Source organism: Manduca sexta, chromosome 26, assembly GCF_014839805.1.
Source record: "Manduca sexta isolate Smith_Timp_Sample1 chromosome 26, JHU_Msex_v1.0, whole genome shotgun sequence".
Lineage (NCBI taxonomy): Eukaryota > Metazoa > Arthropoda > Insecta > Lepidoptera > Sphingidae > Manduca > Manduca sexta.
In genome coordinates, this window is record NC_051140.1 from 10,079,135 (window position 1) to 10,100,227 (window position 21,093).

At 33.6% G+C, this 21,093-nt stretch overlaps 2 protein-coding genes across 3 annotated transcripts; one reads left to right on the plus strand and one right to left on the minus strand.

The window, feature by feature from the left end:
* Positions 1–297: 297 nt before the first annotated feature.
* On the plus strand, positions 298–12,013 carry LOC115453343 (choline transporter-like 1). Of its 2 annotated transcripts, XM_030182043.2 has the most exons (12): positions 298–797; positions 1,200–1,734; positions 2,485–2,654; positions 2,730–2,789; positions 3,179–3,346; positions 4,300–4,432; positions 5,997–6,144; positions 6,220–6,357; positions 6,595–6,757; positions 7,142–7,363; positions 7,573–7,730; positions 10,495–12,013. In XM_030182043.2, the coding sequence occupies exons 1-12, from the start codon at positions 693–695 to the stop codon at positions 10,496–10,498; spliced, it is 2,004 nt and encodes a 667-aa protein (XP_030037903.1). In that variant the 5' UTR covers positions 298–692; the 3' UTR covers positions 10,499–12,013. The 2 variants fall into 2 exon arrangements, with proteins under 2 accessions (XP_030037903.1, XP_037298916.1); XM_037443019.1 differs by having other exon boundaries at positions 7,573–11,654.
* Positions 12,009–20,999, minus strand: LOC115453344 (ribosome biogenesis protein BRX1 homolog). Its single transcript, XM_030182045.2, has 5 exons — positions 20,740–20,999; positions 19,937–20,213; positions 19,414–19,697; positions 12,587–12,824; positions 12,009–12,244 (listed from the first exon to the last, which is right to left on the minus strand). Exons 1-5 carry the CDS (start codon positions 20,863–20,865, stop codon positions 12,051–12,053), a joined length of 1,119 nt encoding a protein of 372 aa, XP_030037905.1. The 5' UTR covers positions 20,866–20,999; the 3' UTR covers positions 12,009–12,050.
* Between the last annotated feature and the right edge of the window lie 94 nt (positions 21,000–21,093).

Sequence of the window (21,093 nt, forward strand, 5' to 3'; positions counted from 1 at the left end):
ACAAAATAAATAAGATACACAAATGTGACACAATTGGAGTCAATATCTTGGAATAATAAGAGTCACTATGTGTGTCTGACAACCAACATAATAGCGTTGGTACTAGATGTAACTTAAAGTTTTGTCAACCAAAACTAAAGTCTGTGTAACGGAAATAAGGTACATAATTATTCTTAGAAAACCTTGACTCAAACATCATTACAAAAAAATGTGCTAAGTGTCCACCCACGTAAGAAGTTTCATACTCTACGGCACCAAAGAGCATGGGCCAAAGAGAATACAAATACTACGCCATGGGCGTCGAGCACTAGTTTATTTGTTTGACGGGCACCACCCGTATACGCAAAGAGAATTATAATATATATGGAAACGTATACGGCATTATAAATATAACCATTTTTTCTGTGCAACTTGAAATCCACTCCGAAATTCTAATTTAATTGGTAGTAGTAGCCACATAAAAATTTAAAGACGTGGAAAGTCGTAGATAAATAGTAATAAGTCAAAATATACATAGGATACGTTTAAAACGAAGGCTGAAAAGTACATAATAACAAGATACAATTCGCAGTTGATTGTAGAAGTTCCATTTTTAAATTCCTCTGTAGTAAACCGTATGTAATGAATTTTAAAGGTGAATTTAAAGTTTGAATAGGTGTAGCGTCTACAAAGTTCTTAGTACATAATTAGAAATGGGGTGTACCCAAAGTGAAATATCTCCCCAAAATGAAACACCGCGAAAAGGCTGTACCGATGTCTTGTGGCTAATTATTTATATTATATTTTGGATATTGATGGTAAGTTATTTTTGTACTAAACATTTTTAGGGTAGGTTGAAAGCTGATGAATTCGCATAATTCCAAAAGTTTCACCGACTGCATATGTACCTTCGATGGTAATGCGCCAGCTATTAAATAAAAAATAAAAAGAGAATATGCATAGTGGGAATTGGCTGTATTTTCTTTGAAATTTGCTATAACTATGCGTGTGACGCTGCGCATTCGAGCCGATTTCATTATACTTATTTGGCCGCACCCCCACATTTACCAAACCGTATGTGTACTTGAGGGTGTATGTTTTGGTAAACATTATAGCTGTATTAGATAGCTGTATATAAATATTTAATTTAAATATGCAATTTATTATTGATTATATTTATATATAATTATCATTAATTCCATTGATAATTTGTTTATCAGATAATAGTTGCTGTAATATCATTTGTGTATGGAAACCCTCAAAGATTAATAAACGGATTTGACTCTTTTGGAAATACATGTGGAGTGAAGAAGAATCAGAAATTACTAGAATTACCTTTAGCTGGGATAAGCACAGAGGATAAACCCTATCTGTTTTTCATGGATGTAAAAGAACTACAGAAGTCTCTTAAAATATGTGTAAAGGAATGTCCAAAAAAGAAAATGGAATCTCTGAATGATATAAAACAGTTCTATTATGAGAGTGGTTCAAATTTGTGTCGGTATGACATAAATTTAAATAAAACAACAGTAAATAATGATTTACACCATTACATAGGACCATGTCCCACATTGCCAGTTTATGAATCATTCCCACTTTTAAATCGATGCTTCCCTAAACATGCAAAGGAGTTGGCTACAAAAGTATTTACTGATTTTTATGACTTACTAAATAGTTGGGATACAATTGAACAAATGCTGTCAGATTTGTACTCATCCTGGAAAGAAATGATCATATGTGTTATTATAGCATTCAGTAAGTACTGTAATATAGTTTCAATTAATTATATGAATGTGGTATGTTCATAGATGTACTAACTAGCTTTTAGCCAAGGGAGTTAGCCAAGTAGCCGATAAGAAATTTCATATTTCTTTTATTTCGGGAATGTGCATTAATAGTGTTGAAAGCTAGTAAAATATCATCCAGGAAGATTTGAGTCAATGCTGCCCAAAAAAACATATGTAGATAGAATTATAGGTATATATATTATACTTTTTCTTCAATGTCTGCCGTATGTAAAAATAACTATAGTGTGGGTTGGCGATGAGTTAATGCATTGCTTGAGTCATAATAGTGATGTCACCTTTGGATCACTTGAAATAATGGAAATATGTAATTATACAAAGTAATGTGTAATATTCAGTTGCTAGTTAATAATTAATTTAATAACTTACTTAATTAACATAATGGATTAATATTTTGTATTATTGAATTATGTAGGTACTTTATATTATATTAACTGTTGTTCAGTAAAATTAATAGTTCAGTCATTCATTGGGAGTAGTCAGATATTATAGATTATAATATAATATTTTTATATGCTCTAGGTACATTAATAAGTTATAAATTTTGAAATGACTGGTTTCCGGTCAAATATTTATGTATCACACAACTATGTGTGGAACAAATGCAAGGGCAATTCAATAAACTTTCATTTCTTGCCTAGCTATAAGGCCATTGCATTATGAAAATTATCATATATACTAAAGCATGATTTTTTTTCAGTATGTTCTTTGATTATGGTATCAATCCTTCACTTGCTGGCAACCTTAGTGTCATGGATCTTCATGATTATAGTATCTATTGTCAGTGTGGCAGGCACTGGCCTTCTCTGGTATACATATCATGAATTAAGAACTCAACAAAGAAGCTTTGCAGACACACCATTTCTGGCTGTAGGTTTCTTGTATTAAAAACAAATTCTTTTAACATGAAAAAAAACAACTAATTTCTATTTTAATTTTTTTTAGGAATCTTTGAAAAATGAGAAGGCGTTTTTGTGGTATTCTATAATTGCCACTATTATAACAGTAAGTATTTCTCAGTCTGTTAGTTTGTACTTTGTAACAATGAATGGCTTTACATAAATAATTATTTTTAATATAAATTATCATTGTTAAGAAATGTTTTTCTTTTTATCTTATTTGGTATCTTGTGAAAAAAAGGGAAATTGATAAGAATATAATATTATTGTTTGATTATAAGCAACCACCAGTTATTGCTTTCAGTTTCATTTGCTTTCCAAGGTATAAAGCTTTAACTGGGTAATTTTTGGGGACGAAAAGTAGTCCATAAATCGATTGAGGATTTGGTCTATCTGTATTCCAAATTTTATCCAAAACTGTTTAGTAGTTTGTGTCTATTTTAGATGCTAATCCAATGCAATAATAATAAAACTAATGATTTTAATATGTTTCAGGTAATTTTGCTGCTGTTGATATGGGTAATGCGTTCCCGTGTCTCTTTCCTGGCTGCTTTATTTAAAGAGACAGCCCATTGTCTAGGATCAATACCAGCCCTATTCCTGCAGCCCATTATAACATTCTTTTTCTTAGTATTATTCTTCACATTTTGGTCATTAGTGGTGGTAAGACTATTATTATTTATTACTTTGTATCTATACATGTTAAACAAAGTCTCAAATGTTACCAATTTTCTCAAAATGTACTCAACGTATTTTTATGAAATTTGGTATGGAGATAGTTTACGACCCTGGCCTATAAGCCTATAACCTTCATAGGCTATTTTCTACCCCAGCGAAATATATAGCGGGCTTTTTATCCCGGAAAACTCCTTCACGCGGGCTATGCCGCGAGCAAAAGCTAGTTTGGTTAAATTTTATTCTCATTTATCGATTGGCTATAAATGAAAATTCGACTTAATTATAAACCAATCGTCCTTCGATGAAAATTAAAAATATGTCTGTAATTACATAATACATAACAACACGCATTTTATCCCCGAAGGGGTATGCAGAGGCGCAACTAGGGCACCCACTTTTCGCCAAGTATGTTCCGTCCCATGATGTGATAGGGGGCGAGCCTATCGCCATATCAGGCACAAATTCCAGACTCCGGGCTGATACTGAGCAGAAAAACCCAAATATCACTTTGCCCGACCCGGGATTCGAACCCAGGACCTCAGAGCGCTATTGTACCGGACGTGCAATACAACTACGCCACCGAGGCAGTCTGTAATTTCTTCAATTATTATATTTTATAATATATTATCTCCATTTACTGACTATCACGACTTGAAGACCAAACATAGCTGCTGTTGGGGAAACTAGTGTTGTCATTCGAAAACGTTTTGCAAGCCCAAAAAAAAAGCCTCGCTCTTATAGGGACCTTGTGTAGTGTGTGGCCTTTCGTTGAAATTCATGAGCTTTTTTATTTTACTCCCTCTATCAGCCACCTAATAGAAAATCCAAACTATGTCAATGAGTCCAAACATTAATTTGAAAATCTTGTGACCTTCAAAATCATCATTAAAATAAGAAAACATCTATAAACGAAAATTAAACATCAAATTATTTTACAGGTGTGTTTAGCTACTGCAAATTATCCCGGAATACCTTACAAAACAAACTTTTTCATTAATGGATCCATACCTAATCAAAACGAAAAGGCAGCTATAGAGGCACAAAATATAAATAAAAGTGCTAACTTAAAGAGTAAGATCAAATATTAAGTTTATTTTTTTTAAATAATGTTTTATGACTATTGATTATAATATTACTAAGGTTAGAGACTACACATTCCGAGAATACTTACCATATAAATATTTACTTAGTTCGGTTCTTGTATATCAGTCGTAAAGTATTTCTAGTCACAAGTTATATACCACGTAACAAACCAAATATAACGATTACTGTTGAAAAGGTTGGTTGTAAAAAATCTCGTGGGTCCGGATTTACGCCGAAAAATCTTTGTGACACAATGATTTCTATGCGGTCGAAGCCGCGGGTACAGCTAGTTGCAAATATATTTATATGAAATATTATTCAAATTGTATCCTATTTAGTTCGAAATGCATGTTTCAGATATTTGCTACAGAAATTTTGTTGAAGAAGGTTTCATTCTAGTGGAGTAATTATTTTAGGGGTAATGTTATTTTAAGTTTCAACACCTTCATTTTTATTGAATTTGTTGTAGCAGTGATGTGCGGGATCATATTAATTTTTATCCTCGGATACCTACTGACACGGAAAGGGACACAGATTTCAACTTATTTTTCTCTTTCGGTGTTGATGCAGATGACCTTGAAACGAAAGTTCACGCTCTAAGTAACGGCTTGTTTTGTGTTGCATTATGCATTTTTTGGTGATTGTATACGTAATACCTATATTATCACCGATATTCCACGCGAGGAATAAGCAACAGTTTTGAAAAATTGTCGGTTTCCTGGGGGTTCCTGCGCATATGACACAAAAGCCTCTTATTGGATTCAAAATCTAATAATCCAAATTACAAAACTTTATTCTGAGTAATAGCTAGAATCGAAACATTTTTGTAGTTTAGTTATAAATCCTTTAGCAATACGTCGCGGCGCTGCCGCATCGTACTTATTTTGTGTAACTGGAAGATATATCTGAGCCTGAGGCGTAAATATAAAAGGCTGGGAAAGATCTAATCTATACAAATGGAAGTTTGTTTTAATTTTCAATAGCTTGTCACTAAGATTAACTTATAAACATACTTACACATCTTTTGGTATCTACATGTGTAACTGTCACTGTAATAATGTATTTTTGTTTGAATATTTATGTTTTGCAATATAAGTGCGTCAATTATGAGATTTCAATAACTAAAGTTAACATTCTGTCATTGCTACTTTACATGTAAAATTTTATACACGTTGAGATATTTACTCATTTAAAAAATCCGTCCAAGTCCCGGCAAAAGTAAGCGATACGGGTCTTTTTTCCTTCGGATATCCCCGGATTCAAATACGGATATTCAGCACATCACTAGTTTTTAGTACTAGAGAAAACTTATATCTATATGTATATAAGACAATATTATATTATTTATTCTTCTCTTAATATCTAGAAAAATAACTAAATCTTTAGTGCAATGCAAACAATTGGTTAATGTTTAGTAATATTAAATTGTTATATTTAATTCAATTACATTTAGGCATGGCCTAGATAACGTAATAATATTATCTTACGTAGAAACATAATTTTATAATTTCGGTCACACATTATTTTAAGACAAGTCAATTTTATTTCACAGCTTTCGCTTTCGATCCTATCGAATTTGATCCAATGTGGGTGAAAAGTATGTGGTGGATGTGTCTTATTTGCTTGATATGGGGTAGCGAGTTTATACTTGGCTGCCAACAGATGACCATCGCTGGGGCAGTTTCTCATTGGTACTTTAGGTAACAGATACCTTATATTCAAAAGAAATTACTATTTGTTATGACTTTGAGAAGTGACAACCTTTTTTTTTTCAGAGGTCCCAATGCTCATTCTCCTGTGTTGTACTCCATCGGCAAACTTGTTAAGTATCATTTGGGATCGGTCGCTAAGGGCTCTTTTTTGATAACATTATTTAAGATTCCAAGACTTATCCTGACATATTTACACGCAAAGTAAGTAAAATTACCGTAATTTATAAAGATCTGTGATATTATGTTATAATAATTATTTTTTAACTGTGGAAGTGTGTATAAACAAGTACAATCTTAATAGAAAGGTAATAATTATAGAAATAGTCTTACGATAAGTAGCTACATAGTGCTGCAAAAATATAGAAAAGATAATATTATAAATGCATATTAAAACCCTTTAATACAAAATATATTGCTTAATAATACTTATAATTCCAGATTATCAGCGAGAGCAGAGAAAGGATCCGAATGTGCTAAATGTGGTCTTAAATGTGGAATTTGCTGTTTCTACTGTTTGGAGAAATTTATCCGTTATCTGAACCATAATGCCTACACTATAATAACGATTGAAAGGTGTCACTTCTGTAAAGCTGCTGCCAGGGTGAGTATGACATAAACAGTACTGGCCGAATAGTCTGACGCCTGCGAGAGACAACCTAGTTAAGCACCATCGCTTTACATAATGTGCTCGTATTTATTTATTTCTTGCCAAGACAAAATGTACTAGTGTAGTACTTAAATGACGCGAGGCTCCGTGCGGGTCAAAAAAAATTAATATGAGATCCCGGCGGAAAAAAAGGCCTGATTTTAACAGGTTCGTAGGTAGTATGCCAAAAATAGACCTCTCCAAGGTACCGCGCGAGGTGGTTGCTCAATTCATCTCCCTGCCCTTCGCCCCTAATGTCGCCACTGATTTTAACTATATATACACTAGGCAATGTGATGGCAGGTTATTGCACGCATGGATGTATTTTTCATGTTAAAGGCGTTCAGCACGATAGTGAACAACGCGCTGCAGGTCGCCACGATCAACAGCGTCGGCGACTTCATCCTATTCCTTGGAAAGTGTATAGTGACCGCGGTGTCGGGTATCGTGGGCCTGCTGCTGCTCAAACGGAACACCGACTTGCACTTCTACGCTGTTCCGACGCTCGTTATATGCATTTACTCGTTCTTCATCGCACACTGCATACTGTCCTTGTATGAGGTAAGTTACATTCGTAATTGATATCCTTAATTTGACTGTTTTTGGAACTGCCTTGATATATTAGCTACACCAAAGTATACTCGTTGGTAGTAATAGTTATAGTGAACTACAAAAGCAAATAATTTTAGGAATGATTATTTTGTGATCCCGTTGTCTACGCGTCATCACAGAGATTTTTATAACAACTATAACCACATATAATTTTGTAGATGGTGGTAGACTCGTTATTCTTGTGTGTCTGTGAAGACCGCAATTTGAATGGAGCTGAAGGTAAATGGAAAAGTTCAAGATTGGCTGAGCTCGGTGGCCACAAAATAGATAAACAAGACGAGCAAGATGGAGGGGAGTTGCAGGACCTGCAGGAGAAGTACTAACATCGCCCATTTTGCATGGCGCTTCCTTTTGGCATGGGTTGCAAGGATGTTGTGGAGAGTACTAACAATATTGGTTATAGATAATGTCATCCACAAAACGCGCCCTACTACTTTGTCTAATTACTTGTAAGTGATTAGAGTGGCCCCATAGTGCTCCGGCGCAATGTTAGTCTGTGTGAGCATTAAAAAAGATCGATAAATAATTGCATAAATATACAAAGATATGAGTAAGCATATAGAATCTTTATATTGTACAATGTGCATAGGTATGTTTGTAGCCGTGACGGCACTCCCGTATAAACCGCATGGTAATTTCCAACGTGAGAAATGCGAATTTTTTTTTGATATGCTTGAGTTACTATCTATTCTAAACAATTTAAATAACATATTATTACATATCGGGTTTTTAAGTATAACTTATTTATCTTAAGTTGAGACATTATAAAAAATAAAACCGTTTTGAAACACCAAGAATAAATTAACATTATATATGGGTTACTAAGAAACTATTAAAAGGTACGAGCTATCTAATTTGCTTTGTTAGTCATGTCATTGTGTTTGAATTAGCTCATTAAATAAATATTGAAGTCAGTGCTGTATTTAAATAATGTTTAATTATCTTGTATATATTATCAAAATATTTTATTTTGTTTTTGGTGGTTTTTAAGGCTGTTTAATGTTTTGTTAGTATGTTTTTATTTTGCGTTTTTTTATTAATCTATATTAATATTATAAGAGGAAAAGTTGGTAACTTTGTTTGTAGGGGCTAATATCTGGAACTGTTGAACTGATTTAGATAATTCTTCCACTGATAGGAAGCTACATTACTTCTGGTGCTATAGGCTACTTTTTATCCCGGAAAAATATAATCACTCAGGCGGAACCGCGCCCAAAATTTTGTAAGAAATAAAAATAATAAGAGAAGAATAAGTCCAAGAGAGTCATTAATATCCTTTTTGATTGAGAAATTATCTGAATCATCAAAGTTCAATATCCAACAGCAATACTCTTAAGGCGATACCTCAAGGTCCATTTTCATACATTTTGTTTCACCTTTAATCTGGGTAACTAAACAAGTATTGGCAAGTAAAGAATTTAAATTCACGTCTAGTTAGTGATTAGTTCTCGCAGTTGAAAGAAAAACGTAAAAATAATTAATAATCATGGATATTTCGGCCTTTAAAATTTAATATGACGAAATTTTAAAGGCGAAACGATTAAAGGTGAAACAAAATGTATGAAAATGGACCTTGAGGTATCGCCTTAATATAAGACATCGAAGCTGTACCGAACCTAAGAAAAAAAGAATTTAGAAATTTGGTCTAAATGAAATTTACACATTCGTACATAGAACCTCCCTCTTTTTTGAAGTTAGTAAAAAATTACAATACGTAAATAATAACAAAACATTAAGTAAAGCAACTTTAGTGACGAATGAGGGGCATACTAATGTGCATTGAACCGTTGACGGCTAACTGATGCTTGGATCAGTCGCCTTAACCCACGAGAACCCGAAATACCCCCGTTCAAAATGCGGCGGGGCACATTTTCGTGAATGGCATTATCTATACTGTATTTAGCATAGAATAGCATGTAATATGGCGGAGTGGCGAACCCTCCATGTACAGATGCAATTTCTAAAACCTAACTACAATGGTTTCATAAAGTTAGCTTTCAATCAAGCTGGTCTTTGTATTCTACGTTCCCTGCTTATGTGTTTCATGTGGTAATTGATATAAGAATATTAAAATTTTTAAGCTTAAATGAAGTTCTATATTGCAAGGATTTTTGTAGAAACCGAAGATTATCTTCTTCGGGTAGCAGCCAAATTCTAATGTTTGTGCTTAGATTTAACGCGTGGAGTTTTTAATTGTTCATGAGTGCTTCTTGTAATTGAAATTAGATATTATCTAATGTTTGGTTGTAATGTAATTTACGAGTGAAAAAAACTATAGAAATCGATTTTAGGGTATTTTCGTACGGATCCGGCTTGTGATTTTAGAATATTTGATATGAGTAATGAGTATATATTGTTTTTGCATGGTCTCATTAGTTTTTGTGTGTTATTGTTTAAACAAAATAGTTATTTAAGACTGTTGTGTATTTAAATAGAACTTTCGGACAACGTAGGTAATCAGTGTATCATCTGGAGTGAAGCATTTTTTGTTTTTGTATAGAATCACTTCTGTGCATGGCAAAAGCAACTTATACTCCTACTTCATATTTGAAATATGATTCGCTGTTTAATATTAAACCAACATTAGTGATGTTTTTTATATTAATTGTTTTGCGTTATTTATGCTTTTGCGTATTTATTTTTATTATCAGCCACAAGATGTTTATTTCCGCAATATAGGCCTTACCCAAAGCTTTGTGAAATGTGCTAAAGTTGATGAAGGTAAAATATTTTTAATAGACAATAGTGTCGTACAGTTACCTAAGGTTTGTAATTCGTGTGGCTATCCCCTTCAGTGGAAGGGGACTATTTTTTTAATGTGGTATACATTAAACAAATAGTCCCCTTGTCTTATCAAACATACAGTAACAACCTATTTTTATAACCTTGATAAGAAAATACTGGGAGTTGAATTTGTAATATTATTATCTATCTACATGTTTGAGAGTTCTATTGGTAATATTGAGCGAAATTTGTCGTGATAATAGGTGTTATAATACACCTGATGTGCCTTAGTATTGTGTATAAACATACATGATCGTATCCGACAAGTTAAACACAACATTGCGTTATGTTTACAGGTAAATACGTCCAGACAAGGAGAACTTCTTGATATTATTATATTTTATATACACAATTTTAATACGCACAGACTTTCAATTTGATTGTTATTACACAAACTATGAATCATTACTCTGTTGATTCTCATTATTTTGTAATGAAGTAAGTTATCTAGAATGTAAGGAGTAATGTTATTTCATCTTTATATTTTTTATATAGATATAGAACGCATTTCATGCATAATTTGAATAGAAATAATCTTTGAATATTTACAGATTTTAAGATGAGTTTATATATAGATGACAATATTTTGTTATTTAAAGGGAATCTCTTTATAATAATATGTTTTATTAAATATATTCAAGCACAAAATTGTGCTCAAAAAACAGAATTGAAGATTGATTTCAGCATTGCATAATATTACTATGTCAGTAACATTATTGAAATAAGGTTCAAAATATTGTGTTTAGTTTTTACTAAAATAGAATGTGAAACTTTTACTAATTTATTATATGTACAACCACTTTACAGTTGTAAACTTTATTTCATTAGTCTTAAGTTTTGAAGTACAATTATTTAAGTTTTTTTTATGCTTAACTTAATTTGGAAAATATATTTTAATCCAATCGTATTGTATTAAACAATATTTTTTAATCTCAATTAATTCTCCAAGCTATCATTTACATACACGAAATATATTATTTATTTTTGCATGACTCGATATTTTAGATTCATGTCTGTTTTCTCAGTCCTCGTGTCTCAAAAAAGGCTAGTTATAATCATATTTAGAATAATTAAAATTAAAGACTATAAGATATATAACTTATTAAGATATGGAACAAGTTGGTATCAACCTAGATAAACAGGCAGTTGTAAGGTAAATGGGAGTAATGAACATAAACAACAATCTATGCGTTCGTACCGTCCAAGCAGTAAAAGCAAACTGAATTTTGCTGTTATTTGAACGCTTTTTTTAGCTCAATACCTCGCAACTAATTATATATGTTGTTATTTTTCTGATACTAATACGTGTTTCGGGATACAGCTAGAGGTAATCGATTAGGCACAAGTTACAGGATCTATTAATAAAATATCGTAATTATATGACCAATCAATTATTTTGTTGCATTCTCTTGGCCTTTAGATGGATTTAAGCGCAGACGCGAACGCTTTTTTGAAATACGAGGTAGAGAAACAAATATTAGAAGAGTTAAATACATAATGAAATCGTTTTGTTTTATGTGCAATATAAATCTTTCCATATTTTTATTCCCTTGTTGTGGAACAGCATTTTGTGTTATATTTCTAGAAAATATACATTTTATTAAATTTAGAAATGAATTGTACATCGTGATGGTTGTTTATTTCAATGTTCTCAGTATTCTTATTGCACAAAATTGTATTGTTATTTGTCTCAAATCGTGAACTTTAAGACAGCACCTTTATGCATTTATGACATTCTTGTAACATTAGAAATTATTTTTGGAGTGTTCTTCCACTTTATATTTTGTTATAAGAATAAAAATCATTTATACAAATGCTTATTTATATTTATTTCAATATAAAAACAATCCTTTTACTTTTTCCCAGGTTTTTTCTTTTTGAATTGTTTTCGTTTCTTAATTTGATCAGAAATGGCTTTTGATTTCGCCTTTAGTTGTTTTCTTCTGATTACTTTGTCAGGTCTAGTTTTTGTAATCTTCTTCGTAAATACTGGTTTCTCAATAGCATCATCACTTTCTTCAATTTTAGGCGGGGATTCTAACTCTTCTGTAAATAAGTTTATACAAATTATATTATGATTTTCATTAAGTTAATTTTTTATTGCCTTTGAAGTTTAAGAGACAAGAGCATCCATTTTTAGATATTTTTAAATTTAAGTGACATACAGCAACAAAGGTATGAATATTATATGTATAAATATAATATTAATAGATATATTTATTTATTTATTTATTTATTTAACACAAAACAGGTTACAACTAAAAATACACCAATTATTGATTACAAAATATGCTTACTTCTAATCTATTAATTAATATATTAATAGATCCATATTCAGAGTCATATATTTATAATACTAAGCCTACAACACACTGTATAACAACATACCCTTAATCACAACTTCGTGAGCTTTCCTCATCGGGTCTCCTTTGAAGAAGTCTGCACCTTCAATATCTGGGTAACCAGTTTCCGGCTTAGTGGCTTCATAAACCACTTTCTTCTCAATCCTCCTCTCATATTTATTAGCAGCTTTTTTAGAGAATGCTTGTCTCAATTTTGCAGGACTAACATACTTTGGGTTTTCCCATAATGTCACACCACCAAAAGACCCAGAAAATATTTTTACCTGAAAAATAAAATTTTAAATAGTAAAAATAATTGAGGTCAAAATCAAGAATAGGAAAGAATGACATACAATTAGTCATTTTTTAATAAAACACAATAACTTTTCAAGATCTTATGAGATTGTAAGTCCTGTACGGTTCTGGTTCTTGTACATACAAGATTTTATCATAATATAGGCTGCGAACTATAATTATGTATTGCGCTTGGAAGCATTTCAGATAAGATTTTTTATAATCCAGTACTAAAAAGAAACAATATTCAATTTCAAAGAAATAATCCCTGATAATTTTTAGTAAGGAAATCTGTTTCTTTTCATAATATCATCGATTACAAATGCAAGGCAATTGCTGCAGTTCCTGCATAACACATCAGATCCATTCAAGATTTTGTTGAAACAATACTTTTTTATCAATGCACTTACAGAGATTAATTTCTTTTCATAATTAACCAACAATTACACATTGATAACCATAAATGATTCAGATGCAGTCTTGAAATCTCATTCATTATCTCAGTCAAAATGATCGCTATTTCAAATGAGATCTTTAAACAAAATTGAGTTTCATAAAATAGTCCAATATGTTGACTTGGCATTGCTTAGTTGTCACATAGTATGACTTGCCAACTAGCCTTATAATGCAACATTAACATTATAAATAATTATCTCGTTTTTTTTCGACCCGAGGTTGTCAAAGGTTATTGACGTGTTCTTGTCGGTCGTGGTAAAGATATTATCTTTCTATTTTCTACCCTCTTTTTTTTTTTTTTTTTTTTTTTTGTTTTTTGTTCGCTTCATTTGGTAAGTCATCTTTTGAATATTTAATAGTTACTTTTTTGTTTGTCCCCTTTACAATATGGATGTTTGTGAAGACGAGCCTCCTGATGGGGGAGGTGGGATCAACCCTGCCATTGTTGCTTCCATATCCTCTAATACACTTGTTAAAAAAGCTTCTAAACGTCCTAATATAGATCCTGGTATTTCTAACATTATTTCAAAAAAGAACATCTCTCCCGCTTTGTCCATCCAAGATAGTTATACATGCCCCGACTTCGATGACATTTTTTTTTACTCTGATTTAGAAGATAAAGGCCCCTTCTTAGTCCATATTTCACATGAAGCAGACTCCGTCATACAACCTCTCAAGTTGGCTAAAATATTGTTTGAAGGAAAAGTCCCTGATATTGTTCAGGGGAGCATTAAACCTGTGGGTCGTGGTAAGATTTCGGTTCTGTTCAACTCTGCCGAATCGGCTAATAATTTGATTAAGTCCCAGTTAATCTCTACTAACAAATTAACTGCCTCAATTCCAAAATACCATATTTCACGTATGGGCATAGTCAAAAACATTCCCACGGACTGGTCTATGGACGAGTTTATTTCGGGGTTGCATTACCCTGACCACTGTGGTAAAGTTATTAAAGCCCGCCGCCTTAATAAGAAAGTTATTAAAAATGGCGTCACCGAGTGGGTCCCTTCTACTACAGTAGTTTTAACTTTCAGAGGCCATTCTCTCCCTGATAGAGTTTTTTGTTTTTATTCCTCCTTGCCGGTATCGCTTTACCTCCTCCCCACTATTCAGTGTCGGCAATGCTGTCGTTTTGGCCACGTTGCTTCACAGTGCCGATCCCAGCCTAGGTGTTATCGTTGTGCCCAGCCACACAGAGGCAACACTTGTTCTGTCCCTGATAGTCAAGCTACTTGTCTTTTCTGCTCTGGTTGTCATATGGCTACCTTCCCCAATTGTCCAGAACACTCTCGTCAAAAGTCAATCAAAATGGTAATGTCTGAAGAAAATATCTCGTTTTCAGAAGCTGCCTTAAGATTCCGCCCAGTACGTAAGTCGTTTGTTGAAATTGCTTCCTCCCAAGGTTCCGCCTCTCATATTAATATTTCCTCTCCTCCCTCTCAATCATCTCCTCCCGTCTCCCATAAAAAGACTGTTTTAGTTGAACGTCGTCCAAGAGTTTCTCTTAATAAAGGATATGATTCCCACGCCCATACGTTATTAACCCAAGATCCAAAATCCTCCCAGCCCAATGGTTGTGCTCTTTCCCCTCCGCCTACGCTTGATAATTCCTCTCCTCCCAACCCTTTACGCTCTTCTCCATCCCCTAATGATAATTTATTACAGTTATTGCTCTCTATTCTTTTCAATGTTACTTGTAAATTTAGTGATGCCCTTCCCCCTAACGTCGTCTCTGTCCTTCAGCAACTTTTTTCTGAATTTAACTTCCTAAATGGCTCACAGTCTACTACAATGGAACTGTAGGAATATAAAAAATAAAAAACATGATCTCTTATACCTTTTAAATCGATATAGTCCAATTGTATTTGCCATATCTGAGACATGGCTAAAGCCGGGCTCACCTTTTAGGGTTGCCGGTTATTGCTGTCTCAGAGATGACCGTCCTGACGGTTTTGCTGGTTGTGCTCTTCTCATAAAAAGGTCTACCATATATTCCCAGATTCCTCTTCCTACTTTTAATTCTTCGTTGCATGTTGTTGCGGCTAGAGTTTTTAATACTTCCTTCATCTCCATCTATATTCCTCACCCTAGTCCCCAGCTAATTCTTGATTTGCGCAGTATTTTAATGGCTATTCCTCCACCTCTATTTATTATGGGGGATTTCAATTGCCACCACACCCTGTGGGGTTCCAATCACAATGGTCCTTGTTCTGCTCTACTTCTCGACCTATTTGATGATCTTAACGTATGCTTACTTAATGACGGTTCTTCAACAAGGCAAGTTTCGCCCACTCAAAATTCCAGTCCAGTTGATCTCACACTTGCATCTCCCAATTTATGCCCTTCCTTATCATGGTCCCCTCTCTTGCATTCCTATGGAAGTGATCATTTTCCTGTGCTTTCTTTATGGCAATGCTTTCTTCCTCCTAGCCTGAGTTACTCCCCCCTCTTAAAATACAGATTGTCGAAAGCAGACTGGGATAAATATAGCTTTAACTTAGATTTAAAAATTAGTTCTCTCCAATCCGCCTGTTGTAGTAACCTTTTTTCTGTTTATGACGATTTTATACTGGCTATCATATCTGCGGCCAATCTATCTATTCCTATTAAAAACTCTGCCTCAGGTAAACCCTCTTCTCCTCCATGGTGGGATGTTGATTGCACCAATGCTGTCCATGCACGTAACACAGCGGAAACCAATTATGCATCAAATCTTACCATGCCAAATTTTTTAAATTTTAAGAAAATTACCGCTAGATGTAAAAGACTTTTAGCTAAAAAAAAGGCTCAGGGTTGGTCAATTTTTTGTAAGTCACTTTCACCTCGATCTCCTCCTTCCCTGGTGTGGAAAAAAATGAGAATTTATCGTAAGTCCCAATCGAATCTCTCCAACATCCCTTCTAATGATTATAATCTCTGGTTACCGGATTTTATGAATAGTTTTGCCCCTGATTTCGTTCCCTTCGAAGATTTCTTCCCGCCTGTCCTTCCTTCTTGTTCTCTTGACAAGATGAATGACCCATTCTCACCAGCAGAATTTCACTGTGCTCTCTTAAACCTCAGGGATTCTTCCCCTGGCATTGATGGTATTCCATATTCATTTATAAGTAAATCTTCACATTCTGCCAAATTATTTTATTTAAATATTATAAACACCATATTTATTAATGGCTCCCTCCCTAACAGCTGGAAGTCACAGATTGTTATTCCAATTTTAAAGCCGGGTAAAATCCAAACTTTGCGTCATCCTACAGACCAATTGCCCTCTCTTCTGCCCTATGTAAAATTATGGAAATCCTCGTTAAAAATAGACTAGATTGGATTTTGGAAAACAAAGGCCTCCTATCTAACTCTCAATTCGGATTTAGACGCGGTATGAGCACGTTGGATAACTTGAGCATTCTCACATCCGATATTCGCTTAGCCTTCTCGCGGAATGAAAATGTTGTTGGCGTTTTCGTGGATATTTCCGCCGCTTATGATAACGTTCATCTTCCGTTACTCAGGCAAAAAATGCTTAATCTGAGTATTCCACCGAGGATGATCAATTTCATTTGCAATCTTTTCATGGGCCGCTCTGTTATCTTCCGGGTACTCAACTCCAACTTCCCTCCAAGATTGGTTTGGAAAGGTCTTCCTCAAGGTTCTGTCCTGAGTCCTATTTTATACAACTTATATACTTCAGATCTTGATTTGTCTGTCAACTCTTTTTGTAACATTCTTCAATATGCCGATGATATTGTTTTATATTCTTGCAATAAATCTTTTGAATCTGCTTCTGACAGTCTAAATTCTGCTCTTTATTATCTAAACGTTTGGTTAAAAGATCATCACCTTTCCCTGTCCATCCCAAAATGCGTGGGTGTTGCCTTTTCGCGGAAGAGATCTATTCCTTCCATCACTCTGTCTGTGGATGACCAATTGATTGAGATGCACGGTCAGGTTAAGTTCTTAGGGGTCATTTTGGATTCTAAACTTACTGGTGTTCCTCATTTAAAATTTATCTCGAATAAATGTGAAAAGGGTATAAACGTACTCAGAGCTCTTTCTGGCGTCCGCTGGGGCTCCCATCCCTACAATCAAAAACTCCTTTATAACGCAATTGTCCGTAGTCATTTTGATTATGGCTGTTTTGTTCTCGAACCCTGCAATAAATTAGCCTTAAGTTTTTTAGATAAATTGCAATCCAAGTGCCTCCGCATAATATCTGGTGCTATGAAATCCTCTCCTATCAATGCCCTGCAAGTAGAATGTCTGGAACCCCCTTTGGCTCTTCGGAGGCAATATCTCTGCGACCGCTATTTCATCAACACCCTTCAAAAATCTTCTCATCCTCTCCATAATAAACTTCTTTCTCTTTCCCTCCTAGTTGAAGAACCTGGTTACTGGTCTCACAAATCTCCTCCCCCTCTTATTAAATCTTTCAAAAAGTTCTCCAATGGCTCTATTGTTGCCTTTCAAACAAATCGCTTCTTTCTTTACTCCTTTGACTTTGACTCCCTTATATTTAAACCTAAAGTTGTTCTAAACTTTGGAATCTCCAAAGGTGATCTCGAAGCTCAAAGGAATTTTTCCAGAATTCTTTCTGAGTTATGGAGTGATTGGACCCCCATTTTTACTGATGCGTCTAAACTCTCTGATAGGGATTTTGTTGGTGCTGCGGTGTGGATCCCGAAATATAATATAATTTTAGATTTTAAATGCCCCCCTCAAACATCAATTTTTTCTGGTGAAGCTATTGCAATTTTGGAAGCTGTTTCATTTGTACATTCGCATGCTTTAAATAAAAGTCTAATTCTCACTGACTCCTTAAGTTTATTACAGGACATCATTAAGTCTCCCTTTCACAGTGGGACTTTTATCTTTCTCTTAAAATTAAAGAGGCCCTAAAGCAATGTTTTTTAGCTGGTATAGAGGTAGTACTAGCGTGGATTCCCAGCCATTGTGGTATATCCGGTAATGAAACCGTAGATTTATGTGCTCGTAATGCAGTCTCCTCTGGTAATGTTATTTACAGGCACGTTTTTACACGAGATCTTAAAAGCAACACCAAATCAGACCTAATAAACTCTTGGAATATTCTCTGGCAGTCCTCCAGATTAGTGAAAGGAATCAGTTATGGCTCTATACAACCTTCTCTTCCCACGAAACCCTGGTTCTTTAAATTTCGAAACTTCAGCAAAAAGTAACCACGGCCATTATTCGCCTACGCTTAGGGCATATATGTTCTCCTGTCTTTCTTGCTAAAATTCGCGTCCGTGATCATTCCCTCTGTGAGTGTGGATTAGATGAAGGATCCCTGGAACACCTTTTCTTTGATTGCCCAAGAATCCCATTTCCTATATATGACATACTCCCTGCTGATTTTCCCCGCCCATTAAACATTAAATATTTATTAATTAGTGATTTCCACAAAAATTTGAGATTACTTTCTAAATTCATTAAAATGAATAATCTTTACCTTTAACTTATATGCCATTACTCATTTATCGTTCCGTTTATCCTTGCCCTATTCTCTTTTTATTTAAACCGTATTTGTTTTCCTTCCTCCTTTTCCTTTCCTCTTCCTTTCTGTATTCTCAGCTTCATTATTTTCCAATTAATAACCTATTTTCCATACCATCTCTTATGTATAATTTTAGACTCTTATGTTGCCTCTGCTTGTGCTCTCTGCTATTCTTCGTTTCTGAGCTTCATAGATGTCTTTTTTAAAAAAAAAAAAAAAAAAAAAAAAAAAAAAAAAAAAAAAAAAAAAAACTATTATGTCCGCTTTCTAGTTTATTGGTCTCTGGTCCGCTCCTGTAATTTCGTGTGCTTGGTTCTCAGAGCTTGGTTCTATATCGTTGCTGCAGTCTTCTTTAATGTCAAATGTGTTATGCCAATTGCTGTTTAACGTAGGTGTCTTTTTGTGCGGTTAACTTCGGGTCGAAAGTTTTTTTAAACTCATTTTATAATTACTTACTTCTACCTACTCGACATTGGCAAAATCACCGATAAAACGATGGAGCCATTTTTATTTTAAAAGAAGAAGAAGAAGAAATAATTATCTCCTTGAATTATTTAATTATCAAAGAACTTGCCCATTATGTCTTAAACCATTAAAAATCAGGCAGAATTACTTACTGGATTTAATACAAATCTAGGCCCAATTTCAGCCAAGGCACCATCTTCAGACAAAATCTGATAATTTCTAAACCATACTCTATTGTCCAAAATCATGAAAGTGTAAACATGGTCAAAAAATGGCTGACTTTTTGGATGATGATTAGGCACTCCAAATATTTGGATGAGCATCTCTTTTAGCAGACCATAATGAGGATCTTTAGTAAACTGAGGATCAAATGATAATAATGGTCTTGACCCTCTCAAGCAATTACCAGTCATTTTAAGTTCTCCCATGGTGTATACTGTAAGAGAAACATGGAATAAAAAAATTAGTATCCTCTAATTAGCAATAAATATTGAGGAGCCTACTAGTTGGTAATTACCAATAATTATATTAAAAAGCTTCTGGAAATGGTCAATTGTTATGACAATTTGCAAAAAAATATTACCATTAGCATATCTTAAACACACCTTATAAATATTATTATATATTATTTGGAAACTTGAATTAATTACAACTACACATAAAATTTATACATACTATTCTCAACCAAAAACTTCACACTTGGTCCATTGGGTACATTGGCCACCCACATATATAAATCCCGCATCTTTCTTCCCTCAAAAAGAATACATTTGTTACAATTTTTCATCTCGCTAATTTCATTGACCACATATAAATTTTTGCTTCTTTCCATTTTTGATTCAGATTTGTGATGTGGCATCAAAGTTTTTATATCTTCCATCAAATGTCGATGACGATGATTGATTCCTCTTGCAGCAAACACCAAAACTCTTTGTCTGTTTATCCATTTCGGCTGAAGCAAAATAATTGTTATGAGTAGTTTAATATGTATACCAAGAGTTTCAGTTAATGGCTCTGTTTGAGTAATTTTTTGCTGGTATAAAATGTAGTTAATTTATACTACTGTATGTAAAGACCTCCATGATGTATAGATAGATTTTGCCAAAACCGGTACATGTGTTTCAGTGATGATCTTCGTTAACAAATTACGTACAAATAATATCAATATACAAGTTCTGGTACTTTCTGTTATGGTTTAAATATTATATAATATATTTAACCACAAGAATGTTTTAGGGTGTTATAATGTTATTTGTCATGTATATCGTGTCTATAGCCCATATAAACTTATTACGTGGATTAGGTTAAAAGGGGTTGTTTAAAATATTAGAGGTTATTTTTATTTACAATTATAGGCATGATCTTGAAAAGAAAAAATAAATAGTTAATGAAAAGTTTATACAAAAATGTATATCAATTTGAGAAGCATGTTCTTATAATTAAGGTATATGGTATTAATGAAGTTCTACTGGACTTACCTGCTTAGGTGCTGGATCATCAGACATACGTGTTGGTGGTAGTCTAACAACATTTTCAACTTCTTTAGTAACCTGTGGATTAACGGTCTTTTTCTTTTTGTCTGTTTTAGGCTTAACTTTCACCATTTCTTATATTTTTTTCGATTTTGTTCAATTTCAAGAAAAAAATTAGGTTAAGTTTGTGTTGACGGACTTTAGTAACATACGACACAGAGAGAATAATACATGTGTCCGGCCCCGGTGTCCAGTGATGAGTGATGCCAGATAGTTATTTTGTTATACCCCAAAATTTTATTACACGCAAAAAACAACTTTTTCAAAGAAAATCTCACTGAAAAGTTCTAAGTTTTGTAG

Coding starts and splice junctions, on each gene's coding strand:
- LOC115453343 (XM_037443019.1), top strand. CDS start 693: ATGGGGTGTACCCAAAGTGAAATATCTCCCCAAAATGAAACACCGCGA. Junction 1,735..2,484: donor ATGTGTTATTATAGCATTCA/GTAAGTACTGTA, acceptor ATTTTTTTTCAG/TATGTTCTTTGATTATGGTA. Junction 6,145..6,219: donor GTTTCTCATTGGTACTTTAG/GTAACAGATACC, acceptor TTTTTTTTTCAG/AGGTCCCAATGCTCATTCTC.
- LOC115453344 (XM_030182045.2), bottom strand. CDS start 20,865: ATGGTGAAAGTTAAGCCTAAAACAGACAAAAAGAAAAAGACCGTTAAT. Junction 20,214..20,739: donor ATGATCCAGCACCTAAGCAG/GTAAGTCCAGTA, acceptor ATTTTGCTTCAG/CCGAAATGGATAAACAGACA. Junction 12,245..12,586: donor TCACGAAGTTGTGATTAAGG/GTATGTTGTTAT, acceptor ACTTATTTACAG/AAGAGTTAGAATCCCCGCCT.